This window comes from Suillus subalutaceus (genome assembly GCF_016647625.1).
Source record: "Suillus subalutaceus strain FC151 chromosome Unknown DFJ58scaffold_191, whole genome shotgun sequence".
Taxonomy (NCBI): domain Eukaryota; kingdom Fungi; phylum Basidiomycota; class Agaricomycetes; order Boletales; family Suillaceae; genus Suillus; species Suillus subalutaceus.
Genome location: NW_024540440.1, coordinates 65,669 through 85,862, shown reverse-complemented (window position 1 = coordinate 85,862; position 20,194 = coordinate 65,669). Strand labels below are relative to the sequence as shown.

Below are 20,194 nucleotides of genomic sequence, written 5' to 3'. Positions count from 1 at the left end.
GGGCGTCGCAATAAGGGTGGAAATATCGGTAGCGGAGATGGGTTAAGAGACGTGGTGTACATGTGTAACACCAATTAGTGAGTTATCCTTGGATTTGGAGCATCAGATTGATCAGACTTATAGCGGGACAACTTGAAGTAGCTTCTCGTCTGCTGCTACAACCGTGACATGCACGCGACGCATCACGTGCCTTCCTGTCAGGCCAACTATAACCTTACCGGTCTGCTTCGGTCTACTGATGAGTCATTCCGATAGTCACCGTTGGGATGTCTCATATATATATAATCGTTATATTATGCGATTTGTTGAGACTCGAAGGGAAGTAGAAGTTAAGTGGAAGCATAAACACCAATGCTCGGCCGGGACGTGTAGTAGACGCCACGCCACATCATGATAGTCTCCTGTAGTACTCACCACCGCATTTATGTTCGTACTCTGGGCTACTAACACAGAGGAGCACGTCGAAGCACAACGGACCATCAACATATCATGGAAGAAAGGGGATCTATATCTATTAGCTCACAACGGGTGCACTTCTAGTATAGACGATGCTGTACGACTGTATGAGTAGTAGAAGTAGCTAGATCTCTGAAGAGGAATAAAAATGATGGCGTATGTGTATTGGAGTAGTCATGCTTCATCACCGGGACCTTTCACTTTTCAGGTGATTATATGCCATTTCCGCAGCTTGGTCTTGAGCACCACCTCTAGTGCGGGCTTCAGCGCAACCATGATTGATATCATCAACTGCATGACGTATTGGTTAGCGTACACATATTTGACACCTTAGAAATCAACCTTACTGTAGACAGTCGCATTCCATGTTAAAGCGTTGGGAGGGCCTTGCGAATAGACCTCCCACGTGACATGCTCAAGTGCAGAGGGACCATACCTCTTCTGCAATTCGTTGTTCAACTTCGTGCGGGGGTCTGGAAGTCAATGACTCAGGGAACATCCTGCATGTCGAAAAAATGAGTGGGGGACGTACGGGAATTGTCAGACAATCGCTGCTTGGAATTTGGGTACGAGTGTTGTAGATGACAGAAAATATGTAGGACTTGCCGGATAATGAGCTACATCATGTCTGTCTCCCCCTTTATATATGCAGAGTATGCACACCTCGTCAAGCCGTGACTGTAAACGAAAGCAAGGGCGGCCAGACGAATTTGATTATTGGCAAGGACATTGCGGCCTCATACATCTCCCCGATTCCGGCGACGACGGTTGTGGAGGTGGAGAAAATGAAAACGCACGCTCGGTCATATCCAGGGGAAAAAGTGACCGATCTGGAAGACTGCTTGGCATCACAGACAGACGCTGCCCAATGGTTGCTTTTTGCGCATTCGTGATTCCGTATATTGGCGCTAGAATACCGTCCAACCTGCCAAGCTGTATGATATATCAAAGCAAGTTTCCGAGTCACGCACTTGCTGCGCTTTCCCTATCAAGGGTTCTTGGAAGGCCATGTGGTGGAAGGTTGCAACGGTTTCTCGCAATTTATCAACTACCGATTGCCAATCCGCAGGTGGATTGAGCTAATGGCAGATGTAGACAAATGCATCACGCACGAAGCGCCTTGATAAGCGAGGCAACATGACATATTTGTATTTGAACGTTTGAACAACTGAGGGATGTCAAATGATATCAAGTCTGGCAGAGCGAGAGTCTAAAACATGGTGGTAGTACTTAATCGTGCCTGCCTGACTATTAATGTTTTCTGGTAGCCTGATCGCTATTCTGTTATCAAAGGGTACTGACAAAGTATCAGTTTTTACGCGTAGTACGCATTATCTGAAGTTCGTGGGCGTGTGTGGGTACATATCTTAATTAATATTCTGGTGGTGGTGGATGAAATGAGGTGTTTAAAATTAGTAATCATTAGAAGTCTCGGGTTTCAAAACCCAACGTCAATTTTTTTGCAAATACTCCATATGTGATCATGACATGTGATCAAAGCGGCTAGCATCATCCTCCGCGCGCACTCAACTCTATAAGTTTTTTATATATCTCATTCGTGTTCTAACTGTTAATAGCCTTCTGCATCAACGCCGTTTCGCAATATTTTTGTATAGTGTGGCTTTCATTTTCTCATTTTCTCTTATCTCCGCCGGTTCACGTCATGCCCTTCGCCTTGTCGCTGTTATATCCAGTACTTGTCCCTCGCATATCTATATATCTACTTACTTCACTTCTGTGCTCATTGGCTATAGCGAGTGTACTGAGCTGCAGCAGTGCAATTTGATGTGCCCATTATCGTGGTCAAACGGAGCCTACAATTACCGTACAATAGGGGTAACAAGGCCAGTAGGAGTATGTGTATGAGTTCATTACCCACACAAGACCACCGCACAATTGTCACAACAACCGTACTAGTAGCACATATCGAACATCGGGGTCTACTGTGTGATACACATCTAACATGGTTGGTAGGAGTATGTATAAAACCTCGCTGCATGCTCGGCCGCCATGCATTGTAACTCGCAAGTCCAACACAAATCTGTCATGTGTTTGTGGGGATGGCAGCAATTACACATCTTGTACGGTATTACGTGGTATGCACAGCTTTGATTTCTATTTATTGATGGGGTAGATCTTCCTTGTCTCAAACGATTATAAACCGTTGCACAGCCATGTCCTGGGTAACACTTCTGGTGAGGGCCGAAGCGTGATTCAGACTGTCAGCTGTACACGGTGGTATTGGTTAGTATGCGTATTTTTGACCTCTGGCAATCAAACGTGCTAGTACAGCGGGACCATAAATCATGCAATTCGTGACTCAGTAGCGGCGTTCTTCAACCTCGTGCGAGGGTCTGGAGGTTAACGAGGAAGTACATCCTGCATGTTAAAAAAATGAGTGGAAGACATACGGTCATTAAGATTGCTACACATTACCCCTGGAATTTGGGTGCGAGTCATGTTTCCAATAGTAGACGAGAGAATTCCTCAAGGCAACGACAGACGCCTGGCAGGTTATGTTATGATTCGGTGTTCAAAGATTCCCGGCCCTGCCAACATTTCCCTCGCGTAGATATATGAATGGTGCTACACTTCTGGTGTTGCAATTTTGAGACGATCGGTATATTTGAGGCACTTATCAAAACCCGCTCACCTACGGGACTCCCGCTTGACGCGGGCTTCCATTTGACTGCCGGCCTAGATAATAATAAGCTAGATCAAGTTGGCCTGAGAGGAGCATTATTTTTAGTATGTGGCAGGTAAGTTGTGAGGTGGATCGGGCGTCTCTGAGCTAGAAGATATGCGAAACAGGAGAGCGGTTGAGATAGAGGAAGAATATTGCAGGTAGCAGAAATGGGATAAAAAGATTTGGTGTACCTGTATAACACCAACTAGTACTTACGCTATCCTTAGAGTCGAAGTATTGGATGGATCAGACTAGTACAGAGACACGTAGCTTCTCCTCTAAGGTTTACTCGTGACAGTTCAGTGACACGGTACGCGTAGCATCACGTGCCTTCCTGTCAGGCCAACCATAGCCTAATCAGTAATTACCCCTAAATGCTCCGGTCTACTGATGGGCCATTCCGATAGTTGGAATGTCTATTATAAAATTGATATATGAAGCGATTTATCGAGACTCATAGTGAGGTGGAAGTTAAGTGGAAGCACAAGTACAGTGCTCGGGACGTGTGGTAGACCCCACACCGCATCATGGTCTTCTCTACTCACCACCAGGCACAAAGGGGCACGTCGAAGCACAACGAGCCAAAAATGTATGGAAGAAACGGGATCTATATCTATTAACTCACAACAGATACACTTCTAGTATGGACAGCGCTATACTACGACTGTATGATAACAAAACCGTATGAGTAATAGAAATAGCTAGATGTCTGAAGAGGATGAAAATTTGATAGCACACGTGTATCGGAATCATCATGCTTGATTGCCGCAACTCATCGGGCCCTTTCACGTCTCAGGAAGTCATATGCCTGGCCCGCAGCCTCGTCTTGAGCACCACCTCTGGTGGGGGATGCAGCATGGCCGTAATTCATATCGTCAACTGTATGGCGTATCGGTTAGTGTACACATCTTTGACTCCCTAGAAATCAACCGTACTATAGACGGTCGCATCCCATATTAAATTGTTGGGAGGGCCTTGCGAATAGACCTCCCACCTGACATGGTCTTGTGCAGAGGGACCATAAATCTTCTGTAATTCGTTGTTCAACCTCTGACGGGGGTCTGGAGGTCAATGAGCGGACACATCCTGCATATTGAACAACTAAGTAGAGGACGTACGGTCATCGCCAGACATCGCTGATAGAATTTGGGTACGAGTGTTGTAGATGGTATAAAATGTGTAGGACTTGCCGGATAATGAGCTGTATCATGTTTCTTCCTTTATATCTGGAGAATGAGATCGCAATATCCTTGCTTGCGTTTGCAGCGCCTGCTTGATGAGCTATGCATACATTTCCCCGGTTCCGGTGTGGACGGTTGGGGAGGTGGAGGAAATGAAGTGTCAGCAAGACGTAGCGCTCGATATTTCCGATCAAATCAGAGTGAAAAGACGACGGTTCTGGAAGACTGTTTGGCACTATAAGCAGACGCTGCCCAATGTTGGCTTTTTGCGGCTTCGGGATTCCGTACATTGCCGTTAGAAAACAAGCCAACCTGCCAAGCTGTATAGATAAAAACAAGTTTCACGCACTGGCCGCGCTTTCCCTATCAAGGGTTCTTGGAAAGCCATGTGGTGGAAGGTTGCAACGGTGATTCGCAAAATATTAATTACCGATTGCCAATCCGCAGGTGGATTGAGTTAATGGAGGCTAATGGCAGGTGTAGAAAGATATATCACGCATGAAGCGCTTTGATATCATGTATTAAGTGATGCAACGTGATACTGATATTTGAACAGCTGAGGGATGTCAATATATCAAGATTCAAGTCTGGCAGAGCGATATAGAGACGGTCTAGACTCGTGACCAGTCTGTCTATATGAGGCAAGCCATTGTGACAGTTCGGTGACACGGTGCGTGTCACATCACGTGCCACCTTGCCAGCCATAGCTTTACCCCTAAATGTTCCGGTTTACTATTCCGATAGTTCACCGTTGGAATGTTTATTATAAAATTGATATATGAAGCGACTTGTCGAAAACTCGTAGTGACGTGGAAGTTATGTAAGTGGCATGATAGTCTCCTCTACTCACCACCGGCTACTGACACAAAAGAGCACGTCGAAGCGCGACGGGCCAAAAACGTATCACGGAAGAAAGGGGATCTATATCTATTAACTCACGACAGGTGCACTAAGTACCATATTACGACTGTATGATAACGAAACTGAATGAGTAATAGAAGTAGCTATATGTCTGAAGAGGACTTTTCAAGCATCAGGGAATCATATGCCTTGGCCGCAGCCTTGTCTTGAGCCCCACTTTTATTGTTGGATTCACCGTAGCCGTATTCCATATCATTAACTGTATGACGTATTGGTTAGGGTACACATCTTTGACTAGAGGTCAACCATACTGTAGACTCTCGCATGCCATGTTGAAGCATTGGCAGGGCCTCGCGAATTGATATCCCACTTGATATGGTCTTTTGTAGAGGGACCATAAATCTTCTGTAATTCATTGTTCAACCTCTGACGGGGGTCTGGAGGTCAATGAGCGGACACATCCTGCATGTTGAACAACCATGCAGAGGACGTACGGTCATCGCCAGACATCGCTGATAGAATTTGAGTACGAGTGTTGTAGATGGTAGAAAATGTGTAGGACTTGCCGGATAATGAGCTGTATCATGTCTCTTCCTTTATATATGGAGAATGAAGTCGCAATATCCTTGCCAATGACCAAATTCGTCTGGCTGCCAGTTATCCCTTGCTTGCATTACAGCCTCCGGCTTGATGAACTATACATACATTTCCCCGGTTCCGGCGTGGACGGTTGGGGAGGTGGAGGAACAACAAGACGTAGCGCTCGATACTGCCGATCAAATCAGGGTGAAAAAACGACGGATCTAGAAGACTGCTTGACACCATAACTTAAAGTAGACGCTGCCCAATGTTGGCTTTTTGCGCCTTCGGGATTCCGTACATTAATACTGCCGCTAGAATACAAGCCAACCTGCCAAGCTGTATAGTTAATAACAAGTTTCACTCACTGACAGCGCTTTCCATATCAAGGATTCTTGGAAGGCCATGTGGTGGAAGAGGGTGGAAGGTTTGCAACGGTGACTCGCAAAATATTAATTACCGATTCCATTCCGCAGGTGGATTGAACTAATGGAGGCAAATGGCAGGTGTATAAAGATATATCACGCATGAAGCGCTTTCATATCATGTTATTAAGTGAGGCAACGTGACACTGATATTTGACCAACTGAGGGATGTCAAATTGTCAATATATCACGTCTGGGCCACTGGCAAAGCGATAAGGGAAAAAATGCAAGAATCTGAAACACGTGACGGTGGTGCCACTAGTATCTAATCGTACCCACCTGCCAATGCCTTCCGGTAGCCTGATTGCTAGGTTATGAAAGGCTGCTTACAAGGTATCGTTTCTGGGCGTAGTAAGCAGTAAAATCCGAAGTTCGAGGGCGTGTGTGAGTGTATAACAGTGGTGCACTGTGCACCGGTGGTGGATGGAATGAATTGTTACCTTACAAGGCATAATTGTGTGGCTGTACGTTCCCAGTTGACCCCGTGAGAGTTAATAACTTTTAGCTGGCGCCAGTCCTCGACTCGCCTATGTTCTGTGTTCATCGACTCAACTGGTCTTTGCATTGGCAAATGACTGCTAATTCTATGTGATTCTACTGTTGCATGATGTTCTTCGACTCGTACTGCGGACGTCCATCTTCACCAGCCTTAGCCAAGTGATAAGTGTGACTGGACAGAAATCTATTGCAGCTTCAAACTTTCAAAACCTGCTCAACACTCTTTTGCCACGCCTTGAACATTTACTCATGGATGGATCCTTCAAGGTCTATCTTAAGTAGTTATAGCCAACTGGCACCAGAACATATTAGAATTCTTGGGTGGTGCGGATTCAAAACCTGCTGACAGATGTCTTATCAAACCTAGGCCTTGACATTCACTTGTGGACAATTCTTCAGGAGCTTCATCTCGCGTCCTGGTCCAAAGTGATTACCACAACGGAACCGAAATCTGTTCTCCTGGACTGCGCAGGTTTGAAAACCTGCCGGCGACAGTTTTGTCTCTCGGAACACATCTTGACATTCGCTCATGGATGGTTTCGTTGCAGGTTCCTCTAACTGATCTTAGTCAAGTGGTTAGTGACCGCAACAGAATCAAAATCTGTTTCTCTTTAACTGTGCAGGTTCGAAACTTGCTATATGACAGTTCTTATTTTCTATCAACACGCCTTAAAAGATTCGCTCATACGGATGGTTTCCTCGGAGGTTAATGTCAACTTCGTCCTCGATCAAACACTGTAGCCGTGGGAAGTTGAACCCAGCTATATCGTCGTTGATCATCGATGATCTCATAGTTCCACCGTGACGGTCGTTGACAGTGACCCTATTAGCTAAGCATATTAGTGGTAAGTAGCGGAGGCTCTCCTGTTTGTTTAAAAACATCGCATCCTGACCCTTCAGATCTCATACTCGATTCATCATGGCTACCGCACTTAAAGACTCGATTCCAGTTCCAGCTCCGGTGCTTAAGGGTGCTTCTGCAGCTCGACCCACTACCGCCAACTCTCAACCTAGAAAAAAAGAAGAATATGATCGCCCCTGCATCAGTTGAATCCTCTCCTCGATAGTTTTTGTCAGTTTGTAGCGGGGAATCCGGGGATTTCGCCTCAGGTATGTGGTACCGATCAAGCTTATCGCATTGCGTAACCCGACTCTACTATCTCCTTCCTAAGGCCAAGTGTATGCCAAAGGCCCTTCGTTTATCATGAACCAAGATCGACACCACGAGTATGATGTAGGCGCCCGATGTACTTGTATGGCATAGTATTGATCATCATCACTTCTCAGGAGTTTTCTGGGATTCGGCGGGTCGAGTACGAAGAATTAGAGCGTTTCCATCGACGAGACTTGTAATTCGGTTTAAAACCAAGGTGGGTTTTAAAAAGTTGTTCTGTCACGTCAGTTCTTACCCCAATACCGCAGATTGACGTACTTCAACGACGACACTCTGATCATCGAAATGCCTTCGGCAGTACACGAAGCTCCTCTGGTTGCTCTGCATACAGCACTCACGTGTTTCCTGCAGAGCATTCCCTTTGACCGTCAAGCAATCAATGCAAACGTTATGACTAATATACATGCATCGGATTCACTTGTTCCCGACATGCGAATTTCCCTTCAAACCTGCGCCCTCAGGTCGGCGGCGCTAAGGTTATCACCTACGCGCCTTGCAGAGACGGCGTTCTCGCAGCATTACGACACCTTGGCAGAAAAAGTTACAAGACGCCATCATCGAAAATCCTTCCTTATCACTGGCAATCGCCATTGTAATTTTCGAAAACCAACCCTATCGTTCGCCAAATAGTGACTCAGATACGGCACGTAGTCTATTACGGGAGCCGTCGAAACGTGCAGCAGAAGACTTCGTTTCCATGGCAGGCTGCCACCCGGCCTTGAACGCATCGGTCATTGTAGAGAACCATGTTATGGTGCTCGATATCATCGGTTTGGTTCAAGGTTTGGGTGCGTGGGGATGATCCCATAGACATCTTCTCAAACGATTTAACTCTGGTTGCGGATGGGGTAATACTATCATTCCCGGTAATATGTACACGGTTGCTGATATGCAAAACTTTTATAACACTTCAACCATCGTGCTCCAACTGGTGTCGAAAAAATTCAGGTGTCTGCAGAGTACCTAGAAATGATGTTTTGTACAAGTAGAATAAAAATTTCTTGGATGTTGCAGCTGCGAGAGATGAAATAGTGATAATTTGCAACCTTGGTCCAACACAAATCACCCCAGATCCCAAAGATCCTGCCAAGGTATTCGCAAAATTTTACCCGGGGCATAATGAACACCTTATAGGGATGTAAGAACACCAACTCGATAAAGGTTACTCTCTTGTGTTGAGGTGCTACAGTGGTAGAATCAACGACGAGTACAAAAACGTGACACCAGACAGGGGAGATGCGTAAGTAATTCAATCTCCTCCTCGGCACATCGGCATCTATCCTCTGCAGCAGTCAAGTCTCACAGAGTCGCATCATTCTCTCCAATGGCACCACACCGCAGGCAAAGCAGCCCAGACAAAAGCCGAAAAAGATGCCATTTCGCGAGGCCAACATCAAAGCTGCTATCCAAGCTGTTAGAGAGAAGAGGGCTAAAAACCTCTCAGCTGCAGCTGGCCAGTTCAAACGTGCCATACCATACCCTTCGTCGACGTGCACAGAACCTTACGAAACCTCATTTAAAGGCCCACAAATTCCAAAGCGAGATCGGCGAGCAGAACAGGAGCGTTCTCAAGCTGCATTCACCGGCACAATCAAGACCAAGAAGCTGGAGGAGCTACGCGACTTAGCCGCAGCCTTGCGGTTACCTGAGACTGGACTTAAGGCTGAGGTGTTCCAGCGGATTCTCCAGCACTTTGACGGCAACACTGACCTCAAGACAATCCACGGTATGAGGGTTTATTCAACCCTACCCGTTCTCGCAGGCGGCCGTCTCGATAACGGTGATAACACTGCGGAATTACCGCAGGACGCGATTCCCCCATCAAATCCAGTTCGCGAGCCGTTCGGATACCAACCTCAGCCTGCACCTCAACCCTCGATGTCGAGAAACGAATTTCCCCCACCTGGGTATGCACCCCTACATTATCCAATGCAGCATCCTGCACCTCAGCCTCAACATATTTCGCACCCTCACTTTGCACCGGCGAGTCGCAGTAGCGCAGATTTCCGAGTTGGTGATATGGTGCAGACTCAGCACAGGTATGCAGGGCATCAATTTTATCCAGAAGGCTATCAGCAACACCAAGTACTACAATCATAGTCAGTAGTAGATGAACCATGGTACTCAATGATTTGCCGTATCCACCATTTTCGAGCCTTTCGCGATCCACAACGCTTCAAGAAGTTCAAAGTTTCAAGCCTGCGCTCGGAGAGTGAAAAGTCACCTGTGCCGCTACTGTGCCGAGGCGTGACAAGACGTGACCATACTTTGCAGATTAGAGGTGGACCCTGAGTTTTATCGGGTTTGCTCCGACACCACACCACATTATCCTAAAAATCAGTAAAAATCAGATCTATGTAGAGGAGATACGAATACATGATGGGGCAAATTTTCAAAAGAAAATGTGATGTGGTTGAGGAGTTACAAAAGATTTACTGAAAGTTTTGCATATAACCGGGAATGATAGTATATCCTTTTCATTTCAAGATTCCCGTGTAGCTAACGTTTATTTTAACAGTTCCTGTACCCACAAGATACTATGACCCCAGCGTTAGCAATGTTGGAGAAAGGAGTCAATGCGATTAGGGAGAAGTTGGTTTGGTTATGCAAAGAGATCGATGACAATGTCGACGTTGATGCTCTGCGTGACCCCACCATCGTTTTTCGCATCAGGAAGGAAGACATTGTCGCACAGATCGCGGGAGCTATGCACGAGATCGCGTACCGCCGCTACTCAGCATGGTACAATAAGGCTTTGAAAGTTGCCAAGGATGACCAGTCGATGTAGGAAGGCTAGGCGAAGGATTCAATATTACCCACCACATTTATACCCCTGTACGAAATCAGCGTTGGCCTTTGCCCGACACCATACTGACGGAGTACCTGCATATCCACTAAAACATACGGTAGAACATATACATACATACATACGATAGACAAGCGGGAGCAAGCCCCTCGCGAAAAGGGTTGTGTCCAGCATAGGGTCTTCGACCCTAAAAGGACAATAAATCTGATTAAAAAATAAAAATAAAAATAAAAAGTTGCCAAGGACGTCTGGTTTTCGAACCTGTAGTTATTTCTCTTGTTATTGTTGACATGGTCCATCTCTCTGTGTGGCATACACAAATATGGTGATTCTCCACCATTTCACAATGAATAATATGGGCCGCTGATACAATTTGAATGTGTCATTCCCGCTACCGTAGGGAGTGGGTCTTGTCGGTTTTGATTTTCACGTTTTTGCGGTAGATCTGTCCGATCTTGCCGTGGCTGTGTTTTCGCCTCAAATAGTTACTTGCCGTGTTGATTGAAAATAAGACTTGTACGCGACTCGCGTTGTCGCGTCGGACCGATAATCCTTGAGCACCGCCGCGGCTGTCTCTCGTTTCCTACAAAAGAAACTTCACCATGACCCAGGACTTTCAACCTCGTGGTGGTCTTTTTTTTGCAGGTTCTGACGATGAGGACGACGTAAATCCCATGACTGCTCAGATTGAAGTATCAGTGCAGTCAGCATCTCACCAACTAGCTCCGTCATCAGGTCCACCTTGCTCCCCACACGAGAAGCGTCTGTTCTTTGCCGATAGTGACGATGAAGATATTCCACGTTTCCAAACTCCAAGGCCAATTGCGATTGATTCGGAATTTGTCGTGAGTGGCAATGACAGCGAAAGCGACCTGGAGATACCCTCCTTTGAAGAAGTTCCTCGAGCTTCCAGCATTAGTAGTATGTCATCAGGGCCTTCTCTCAGAAGTTCTTCGCCGGCGCCAGGTCCTTCTGGTGAAGGACCACCGGTCAAGAAGAGGCGACTCTCACCTCCTTCCAAGATTCAGGCGCGTACGGGACAAGCATCATTTGATCATCCTGCATATCTTGGATCATTCCTTGTCGGGAATGCCTGGAGTACTGTTAGAGGCAAAGGTTATATCAAACCAGGCGACACCATTGGCATCGAACGAGATGATCCTGATGATTTTAAATCTGGCCTACTAGTCTCAGGCAAAGGAAAGAAGAAAGCCCTTCCCGATAACGGTAAAAAGAAGCAACTTACTCTCGGTGCTATGCTGAAATCGCAGCCACCCAAAACGACGAAGAAAGCCGACACGGTAGTTCGCCTTACGAATGACCGTGGTTTCGGTGAGCCTCATTTGCAAATGATGTAAGAGTGCTCACACATTTCAACCAGAGTTTGGCCGTCTTCCGCAGCATGTTTCATCTTGGGTTTCAAGGCTTCTTGACTTCGGTACTTCATCTTCCATATGAATTAACTTTGCATTTACCATAGCGTCCAGGAATTATCGACTTCAAGGGCAGTACAGTGGTGGACTGCCCAGCCACTCTGCATTCTGGCGCGGACTTGATAGTCTCGTTGTCTGTATATGTCCGTGCATCTGCGTTCAAGCCACCGAGTACTTCCGCAGAGGGGTCACCGAACACGATGTTCAATCAGGGACAAGAAACACACGATGAACAGACTCTCAGAGAACGAAAATCTGCGCTACTCTCTCTCTTCGAAGCTGTTAACCTCCTGCCCTTGTAGGGGAGCCCAAGTCCAAGATAATGGCAACATGGAAAATGGATCTGACGGCATGAACAAGAACCTGACGCAACATGCTGGCGGTGCCAAGAAGAAGAAAATCGAAATTGTCGGCGACGGCGAGGAAGTCGAAGTAGAAGAAGGCGAAGAGCTATCTGATAACGAGTTGGACGTCATCTACAAGAAGCGGGTATCATTTCGTGGTGTCAGGCTATCATGTTAACAGTGTTACAGAGCCCAGAAGAACGACCAATCGATGGCTGAGATGGATCCTCCTGACACGTTTACATTAACACTGAGGGGATACCAGAAACAAGCACTTATGTGGGCCAGAATATCATTGAATTTCTCGTTCTCCCCTGCTGACTCATATAAGGTGGATGCATTCAAAGGAATCAGGTGAAATATCTGCCAGAGAAGCTATGTCTATGCACCCCCTCTGGAGCGAGTAAGTCCCCCAACCGTGCTATAGGAACAGCAGCCAACCGTTCTTATAGATATGCGTTCCCTGCCGAGCCTCAAGATGGTATAATCGATCTGACTGAAGACGAGAAGCTGTTCTACTTCAACCCTTACTCAGGAGAACTCAGTCTTGACTTCCCTAAAGCGGAGCGCAAACTCAAAGGAGGGATCCTCGCGTAAGTAGCAAGCATTCATTGATCAATAGATATTCATGTTCCACTAGTGATGGTAAAGTGCAGTTCTTATCTGACGTCACCTTGCTCATAAACAACAAATTTTCAATCTGGCACACCACGCAGAGAGTGCGTCCCTGTAACCTTTGTGCGGTGATTGGAGCTGATTCATTCATCTCAGTGGGAATGGGAAAAAACCATTATGTTATCCGCTCTCATTCATACAAACCGAGGTCCGGAACCTATTCTTCCTGATGATACCTCCAGGGATCTTGCACGCACTCGTCAGCTGAAACTTGACAATGCCTTTCGGTCAAGAGCTCTCGGACAAAGGAGGAAGCCTACCAAAGGCCCTTCTGCGACATTGGTTGTTGCTCCTACCTCACTGCTCTCCCAGTGGCACGAGGAACTCCAGCGGTCGAGTGCACCAGGGACCCTTAAAGTCACTGTCTGGCACGGACAGAACAGGCTAGACTTGGACGGTATAGAAGATGATTCAATGGATGATGCGTCTATCACCGTGATTATTACATCCTATGGCGTGCTCGCCTCCGAACACTCCAAACTCCTCAAGTCCGATGGTCAATCTTCTATCTTCCAAGGTATGTCCTAGGAATAAAACGAAAATTCCTCGATTAACGGCTTGTGAAGTGGAGTGGCTACGAGTCATCTTGGACGAAGCTCATCACTGTAAATCCAGGACAAGTAAGACTGCACGAGCTGTGTACGCTCTTCGTGCTAGACGTAGATGGGCCGTGACAGGTGACTACATTGGTGTTTTTCATAATCCATATGCTAAATCACCATCAGGAACTCCCATTGTCAATAAACTTGAGGATCTTCATTCGCTTCTGTGAGTGACAAACGTGTACTATACAGCAGTTTAACTGATTTCGTGTCAGCCAATTTCTAGAGTATACACCATGGTCGTTGTACTCATTCTTCCGCTCGTATGTGTCTACCATTCTCATCACTTTTCATTCTTGTCAAGGCTGAAGCCATTTGCTAGCTTCATTACTGTGCCATTCCTCGCTCGTGATCCCAAAGCAATAGAAATAGTGCAAGTGATCCTCGAGAGTATCCTACTCCGACGCGAGAAGAACATGCGTGACAACTCTGGAAAACGCATCGTCGAATTGCCTGCGAAGGAGGTCACTGTTGATACACTGCACTTTACGCCTGCAGAACAAAAGATATACAACTCTATTTATAATGCGGCAAAGCGGGACTTCGATCAGCTCAATGCGAAAGGGCTTGTAGGTAAAAATTACACCCACATTCTTGCTATGATTATGAGGTGAGACTTTCGATGTCTGACGTATCCTAGTCCTTAACTCTTTTTCAAGACTGCGACGGGCAGTACTTCATCCAGATCTCGTCACTGATACTGGCGACGGGACAGAGACTAAACCTTCTGGACACTCCAAAGACGGAGCGATTGACGTGGACACCCTGATGAATGACATCTCAGAGCATGATTTGTCGAGTGGCTCGAAAGCGGCCTATGCTGAGAGCGTTTTAGCCAATATTGACACGCCCAATGATGCAGAATGCCCAATCTGCCTCGATGTGATGCAGACACCGTCCATCATCCCTCCCTGTATGCATCAATGGTGCGCCTAACGCTGTCCGTTTCATCTTCCTATGCTAACGTTATAGCGTAGTTGTAAAGAATGCATCATATCATATCTTGCGACGTGCACGGACAAGGGAGAGGTGCCGCGATGCCCAACGTGCTCGCAAGGACCAGTCAAGGAGCAAGACCTCATTGAGGTTCTCCGACCGTCTGGTCAAGATAGTCCACACCAGGAGTCCACAGGGGGCGAAAAAGAAGGGACGTCGACATCAGAAGTCTTCCTGCGCCGAAATGATTTTAGATCGTCCACGAAACTAGATGCGCTGGTACAAAACCTCAGTAGGTGCTCCTCTGCATAGTCCATTCCACTCTGATCTAAGCTGGTTTCAGGACGACTTCGAGATCAGGACCCATACTTCCGTGCTGTCGTCTTCTCGCAGTTCACGTCTTTCCTTTCGATTATCTCTGTGGCACTGGACCGTGAACGCCTCTCATGGTATCGTTTTGATGGATCAATGGACCTCAAGAAACGCAATGCTGCCATATCAGAATTCAAGCAGAACGAGCGGAAGCCCAAGGTTCTCATTGTCAGCTTGAAAGCAGGTGGCGTTGGTCTGAACGTAAGCGCAAGCTACCTACCTCTTGAATTTCCTGAACGTCACTTCGAACGATAGCTGACGAGCGCTAACCACGTCTTCATGGTTAGTCCCGCGGAACTTATTTCCCTGCCACGCTGATTAAAATTACTCAGATGGACTGCTGGTGGAACGCGGCGACTGAAAGTCAAGGTTGGCATCTGGGTATTCGTCTATGGTTGACCGTACTGACTTCGGTGACAGCCATCGATCGCGTGCACCGAATAGGCCAAGAGAAAACTGTCTATGTCAAACACTTTATAGTGAGTCTTGATCTTTGTTCATCATATCCGTTAAACCTTCTTCAAGGTCGATCACACCATCGAAGGCCGCATACTCCAGATCCAAAAACGCAAGACTGCCATTGTCAAAGAGGCGTTCCGGGGGAGCGATAAATCGGGGAAAGCAGACCCGGAGAGTCTCGAGAACCTGAAAGTTATATTTGGTGATAATTAAGGACAGCTCTTGTATAGATGGTGCCTCTCTTCGAATGACATCGAACTAAATATGCAAGCCTGCGGAACGAGAAATTAACCGTTGAATCAAATGGACTTGGATATGAACTTTAAAACCCACGATCCAGACGCAGCTAGCTGAACTCAATAAAAAATTATTCCATCTCCCAAGCCATCTCCAATGAACATATCATGATCGCCTCCTGTGACAGATCCAGATTGGCAAACAACTAATTGCGACTCTCGCAGCATCGTAGGCAAACACTTTATTACTCCATCGTACGATGACAATATCTACATAGGGTAAACAACAATACATGAGAGGAAAACCCTCAAGGCGAAGGCACTGTATTGTAAGGTCACGGTCAAGGTATCATGGGATATTATCGTAACATCAAGCCCTGAATTCCCTGAGATGTGAAATTGCTCCACGAGACAAAATCCTTTAACCGTAAGTGCTCTCCGTCTTGATCGCGCCGCAAAATCGACATGACCAAAACTGGTGGGGTATGTCAGCCTCACCGCACCTTATACAAGTCCATCCCATAGAAGGATCTCGAGGACGCCCTGTTAAACACAAGGTACATTGGTGCGCTTGTTGGTCGTTGACGAGCGTGCAGACCGCACAAGCCCATTGCCCACCATCAGCTGAGGTCTCGGCTGGTTTGCGAGGAGGCGTGGGGTCCTTGGCATTGTTTGGTTGCCTCGCTGTAATGGCTCTAGACTGTTTTGGTGCATCAGAGATTGATCCGGAAGTACTACCCTGTGGCCTCGATGGTCCGGCAACAACACGTGATTGACTCGTAGTCCTATTGGAAGGACGGACAGTGAAGCATACTGCACACTGCAGCACAATTGGCTCATTGTGAAGTGTGCACACAGGACAAGACCACGGTTCGAGAGGAGAATCATCGGTAAGGTCGATGATGTCTTCGATGCTTTCCTTGGCCGCTCTCTCGGCTTCGCGCTGGGCAAGTGAACCCGACCCACACTCAATCTCATCACGCTTTCTGCGCTCGGCAGCCTGCGAGAGGTAGTATTAATGTGTATTTTCAGGAGACGGAAAACGTGAAGAAGGACCTGTGCGGCCAGTTCACGAGGATCCATCCCTTGCATCGCAGTGATTCTGGCGCCTCCTAGCCTGCCGCCGCCGCCGAGAACACCATTTGCGCGACGCCTCTTCTCGGCAGCTTCAAGAGCTTTGAGTTTAGCTAAGTGTGGCGGAAGATCGTGTGATACTCCTACGCCCAGCCGGTGGCCAGGAGAAAAGAAACCTTCACCAGCATAGCCAGAGCGCACTAGTGCATCATATTCGTCTTCGAGTGCAGCTAGAAACTTGTAAAAAGATTCGTCGTGAGGACCACGGACATTATGGGTAAGCTATTGAAGTATTATTAGTGGCCTGAACACGATGAAATAATGTCTTGCCTCATGGAGCATGACCCGAACAACCTGATCTTCCTCATAAAAGGTGTCGGGAGCCCATGGAAGGCGCAATCTCAGAAGAATCTGTTCTCCTCCGTTTACATCTGAATGTGTGTCAGCAAGCGCAATGAACAGCAATGTGTCCGCCGCTCACTCAACCCTGCATAATGGGTGACCCTATGAAGAAGCTTCAGGTGATGCTGGAAGGAAACTTACCAACCAGATTGGGACTTTCGGGGAAAAATTCAGACAATAACGGCAAGACCCAGCCATGTTTCCTCATGATAGGCTTTACTAGGGTGGCCACCCGTTGAAGCATGGGCAAGGCTCGATCTGCATGTGGGCGGTCTTTCAAGTGAGTAAATGATGTTACGAAAGTTTGCAACATCTATCCCTGAGTGACTGGAGAGCGGCCAGCACACCGAGTCTGTTGGCAGAAGTTGAAGGGCTTCGGCGGTGCGCCGCGTGGTGCATTAAAGCTGAAGCATATTGCTTAGTCAGCTTTAAGTTCGTCTCTATGTAGTAGGTACATCATAACTTACTAACTTGAAGTCATATAGGTTACACCAACACTGTATGTTATAATACATAACACGACGCTCATGTATAGCTATGAGCGACCCCGCCACAATCTTCAAAGTACCTGAAGACACCCTAAGGTAATCATGCCGCCCATTACCGGTACTTCGCTCCCGCCCACGAACTTCTGATAGACTAATTTAACGTAAGTCCTTGTCAAACTCAAGGTTTGGCGCTAAACGTTGCCCCCTTTAAATTTTGTTATCACCACCTTTGCACCCGAATGGCAGGACCCTAAACGCGTGTACTTCTAGAATGCTCACCATAGCCTTATAAACAATGTGTGACTATGAAGCCGCCGAAACCGTCTTTCAACAACTCTGATGACCTTTGCCCAGAGCTCTTCTATTCCTGAAAGCAGCTGGCACATTGCAACACATGGGTTCAACTGCAACAGCAATAGCACATGATATGAGTTCATTTTCTTACGCACAAAGTTAGTTCCGGCGATGTTCCCGACTTCCAATCTGATTCAACCCAAACGCTGTTTGCAGTCGCTGTTACCGTCGCTGTCTTATATGATCACGGTATGAAATCCGTCAAGTCTTATGACCGCTCACTCAGTTATTGTCCGCTCAGGCTTGACCTTCGGTCGCGAAGTGAGTCACTATTAACCAATCGTCGATGAGCAAAATTTAACGATCTTGCCGAACTCTTAGATAGATTATATATGGGTGAGTCAAAACTGGAAAATGATGTCCGCTCGTCATATGCTAATTTCATTGATCTCCAGCGGAGATCGCCTTCGTTAGTGACCGCCTTATATCTATTGGTATGTGCAACTAGTATGAATTCTTCTAGTCTTCATGTTTGTTAGGACCGCTACTTGGGCGACGCCGTTGTGATGTAAGCCCTTGCGTTTCGCTCTTATCAGTAGTCTGATGTGTTCTTAGCATTGGTGCATATCGTATGTCAATATTTATGTTGTAAATTATCTCTCTCATACGCTCTAGTGTGCCTCACTGGGGATGCATCAACACAAGTGAGCATGTTTTCTAAACAGACAATTTGCTGGCTTCTTACGAAGTTGTTTACAGGAGTATGATTCATAACGCGCTTTATTCGTACTTCTCGCTGATAGTATTGGTTTCACGCATTTTTCAGATGCAAGTACATTGACTTCGCATTCCAAGTGACCAACATCTGACTTATAATACCCAAGGTTTTCGGCTTTTCCAGGTCCGAGCGTGGGGTACTCTTCTGTGTTCATGGATTACTCAGTGTAAATCATATTTGTGCATATACAATTTGACATTTACACCACCCGTACAGGCATCATGCAACTCCGAATATATGCTATGTACCAGCGGACTAGGCGGATACTCGTGATATTGGTCTTGGCTTTTTTCAGCGAGGTCCTTGCTGTCGTTGTAATCATCTGGAGAACCATTGGTCCTCCAAGCGATTTTGTCGGTACGTACTGCAAAGAGACGCGGAGCCTCACTTGTTTACTCCACATCACCAGTCACCAATGAGCCTTATCCTGGGAAGCATTTGTGCTCCTTCTCCAGGGATCAGCACAAACTTCATTTATTTGTTCATACCCGTCTTTTGCTTCGAAACCTTACTCTTCTCCTTGGCCATCAGAGTTTCTCTCAATAATACGAGAGAAAAGAGGGCCACCCCTGGCACCTCCAGCTTGCGCGTAAATTCATTCATGAGCATACTCGTGCGAGACAGCATTTTGTATTTCTTCATGTTAGCATCATCTTTGTTCGTACGTTCCTGATCACTGGCTAATAATTGGTCCATCTAGAAACCTGGCGATGTGCGCTATCGTCATGGGCCTGTGGCGGAATCTCGCTGTGAGATTTTTTTGCTCATTTTTTTTGATGTATTACTCACTATCATTCATTGGTCCCCTGCATACAACCAGGAATTGCACGCAAATATATCTATCCCGTTCATCATGCTTCTCGAGACCGTAATTGGCACCCGCATGGTAATTAACTTCAAGGAACACTGTTCTCGCCGACTGAGCTCGGAACCGGTCATGATCACTGGGTCAATACGCTTCGCAGGAGCCAGTGATGAGACTGCACGCCTCGATACGATCCATGACCAGTCGAACGAAGGTGACGAGGAGATGCGGCCCATCAAGAGCGATGAAGAGAGCGCTGAGGTCATCACTTATGAGTTATAACTTTTGATTGCTGCGATCAACATGGACTATCCTTATGGACTAATTCTCATAAGATTGGTCATCTAGTATACAGTACATATGCAATGGACCGAGCCCATGCAACCGTTGTAAATGCAATATAAGGTACTGGATGTCACGATGCAATCTAAGTGTGACACAACCATGTTATAGTAATGAGTGAGCGTTCGAGTGCGGTGATGCAGGGTACAGCAGTGATATGGCAAATAGCAATAATCAATAGCAGAGCGGAGGAGGAAAGCGGAGGTTTGTCGAGATCCGGGTCGAAAGCGTCGGATAAAGTGACAAAGGGTATACGGGCAATGCGAACGATGAAGTTTGATACGCGGT

At 46.7% G+C, this 20,194-nt stretch overlaps 8 protein-coding genes across 8 annotated transcripts; 4 read left to right on the top strand and 4 right to left on the bottom strand.

Annotated features, from left to right (window-relative positions):
- Nucleotides 1–660: 660 nt before the first annotated feature.
- On the bottom strand, nucleotides 661–1,466 carry DFJ58DRAFT_846896 (uncharacterized protein; the record flags this gene model as incomplete). Its single annotated transcript, XM_041393373.1, has 4 exons — nucleotides 661–747; nucleotides 799–929; nucleotides 1,254–1,389; nucleotides 1,428–1,466. The coding sequence occupies 4 exons, from the start codon at nucleotides 1,464–1,466 to the stop codon at nucleotides 661–663; spliced, it is 393 nt and encodes a 130-aa protein (XP_041237131.1).
- A 2,448-nt stretch (nucleotides 1,467–3,914) lies between these two features.
- DFJ58DRAFT_734888 (uncharacterized protein) lies at nucleotides 3,915–4,276 on the bottom strand (the record flags this gene model as incomplete). The annotated part of the gene is made up of 3 exons (XM_041386550.1): nucleotides 3,915–4,021; nucleotides 4,078–4,203; nucleotides 4,261–4,276. 3 exons carry the CDS (start codon nucleotides 4,274–4,276, stop codon nucleotides 3,915–3,917), a joined length of 249 nt encoding a protein of 82 aa, XP_041237130.1.
- Nucleotides 4,277–5,327: 1,051 nt separating this feature from the next.
- Nucleotides 5,328–5,694, bottom strand: DFJ58DRAFT_734887 (uncharacterized protein; the record flags this gene model as incomplete). The annotated part of the gene is made up of 3 exons (XM_041386549.1): nucleotides 5,328–5,443; nucleotides 5,496–5,621; nucleotides 5,679–5,694. The coding sequence occupies 3 exons, from the start codon at nucleotides 5,692–5,694 to the stop codon at nucleotides 5,328–5,330; spliced, it is 258 nt and encodes an 85-aa protein (XP_041237129.1).
- A 1,836-nt stretch (nucleotides 5,695–7,530) lies between these two features.
- Nucleotides 7,531–8,870, top strand: DFJ58DRAFT_818260 (uncharacterized protein). Its single transcript, XM_041391849.1, has 8 exons — nucleotides 7,531–7,732; nucleotides 7,771–7,800; nucleotides 7,859–7,920; nucleotides 7,974–8,035; nucleotides 8,109–8,336; nucleotides 8,377–8,614; nucleotides 8,643–8,779; nucleotides 8,809–8,870. Exons 1-8 carry the CDS (start codon nucleotides 7,606–7,608, stop codon nucleotides 8,825–8,827), a joined length of 903 nt encoding a protein of 300 aa, XP_041237128.1. The 5' UTR covers nucleotides 7,531–7,605; the 3' UTR covers nucleotides 8,828–8,870.
- Nucleotides 8,871–9,150: 280 nt separating this feature from the next.
- DFJ58DRAFT_749768 (uncharacterized protein) lies at nucleotides 9,151–10,648 on the top strand (the record flags this gene model as incomplete). Its single annotated transcript, XM_041387687.1, has 2 exons — nucleotides 9,151–9,870; nucleotides 10,379–10,648. Exons 1-2 carry the CDS (start codon nucleotides 9,232–9,234, stop codon nucleotides 10,646–10,648), a joined length of 909 nt encoding a protein of 302 aa, XP_041237127.1. The 5' UTR covers nucleotides 9,151–9,231.
- Nucleotides 10,649–11,268: 620 nt separating this feature from the next.
- On the top strand, nucleotides 11,269–15,700 carry DFJ58DRAFT_719080 (SNF2 family N-terminal domain-containing protein; the record flags this gene model as incomplete). The annotated part of the gene is made up of 20 exons (XM_041384563.1): nucleotides 11,269–11,587; nucleotides 11,648–11,998; nucleotides 12,048–12,104; nucleotides 12,154–12,380; nucleotides 12,460–12,588; nucleotides 12,625–12,722; nucleotides 12,775–12,846; nucleotides 12,896–13,036; nucleotides 13,095–13,098; nucleotides 13,215–13,635; nucleotides 13,685–13,795; nucleotides 13,844–13,886; nucleotides 13,936–13,983; nucleotides 14,043–14,330; nucleotides 14,380–14,646; nucleotides 14,698–14,948; nucleotides 15,000–15,229; nucleotides 15,284–15,314; nucleotides 15,398–15,507; nucleotides 15,554–15,700. 20 exons carry the CDS (start codon nucleotides 11,269–11,271, stop codon nucleotides 15,698–15,700), a joined length of 3,345 nt encoding a protein of 1,114 aa, XP_041237126.1.
- Nucleotides 15,701–15,950: 250 nt separating this feature from the next.
- On the bottom strand, nucleotides 15,951–17,603 carry DFJ58DRAFT_818245 (WLM domain-containing protein). The gene is made up of 5 exons (XM_041391848.1): nucleotides 17,341–17,603; nucleotides 17,279–17,284; nucleotides 17,128–17,228; nucleotides 16,780–17,079; nucleotides 15,951–16,723 (listed from the first exon to the last, which is right to left on the bottom strand). The coding sequence occupies exons 1-5, from the start codon at nucleotides 17,510–17,512 to the stop codon at nucleotides 16,145–16,147; spliced, it is 1,158 nt and encodes a 385-aa protein (XP_041237125.1). The 5' UTR covers nucleotides 17,513–17,603; the 3' UTR covers nucleotides 15,951–16,144.
- Nucleotides 17,604–18,026: 423 nt separating this feature from the next.
- DFJ58DRAFT_734882 (uncharacterized protein) lies at nucleotides 18,027–19,846 on the top strand (the record flags this gene model as incomplete). Its single annotated transcript, XM_041386548.1, has 11 exons — nucleotides 18,027–18,085; nucleotides 18,145–18,230; nucleotides 18,283–18,302; nucleotides 18,363–18,377; nucleotides 18,437–18,475; nucleotides 18,521–18,549; nucleotides 18,597–18,610; nucleotides 18,976–19,112; nucleotides 19,169–19,401; nucleotides 19,460–19,508; nucleotides 19,580–19,846. 11 exons carry the CDS (start codon nucleotides 18,027–18,029, stop codon nucleotides 19,844–19,846), a joined length of 948 nt encoding a protein of 315 aa, XP_041237124.1.
- Between the last annotated feature and the right edge of the window lie 348 nt (nucleotides 19,847–20,194).

What these genes read in the sequence shown, in the direction of transcription:
- DFJ58DRAFT_818245 (XM_041391848.1), bottom strand. Translation starts at nt 17,512, where the DNA reads ATGTTGCAAACTTTCGTAACATCATTTACTCACTTGAAAGACCGCCCA. An exon ending in TTCGGGTCATGCTCCATGAG is followed by an intron (nt 17,080 to 17,127) that starts GCAAGACATTAT and finishes ATACTTCAATAG; the next exon opens with CTTACCCATAATGTCCGTGG. An exon ending in CTCGTGAACTGGCCGCACAG is followed by an intron (nt 16,724 to 16,779) that starts GTCCTTCTTCAC and finishes TACCTCTCGCAG; the next exon opens with GCTGCCGAGCGCAGAAAGCG.
- DFJ58DRAFT_818260 (XM_041391849.1), top strand. Translation starts at nt 7,606, where the DNA reads ATGGCTACCGCACTTAAAGACTCGATTCCAGTTCCAGCTCCGGTGCTT. An exon ending in GGGGATTTCGCCTCAGGTAT is followed by an intron (nt 7,801 to 7,858) that starts GTGGTACCGATC and finishes CTCCTTCCTAAG; the next exon opens with GCCAAGTGTATGCCAAAGGC. An exon ending in TTGTAGAGAACCATGTTATG is followed by an intron (nt 8,615 to 8,642) that starts GTGCTCGATATC and finishes GTTTGGTTCAAG; the next exon opens with GTTTGGGTGCGTGGGGATGA.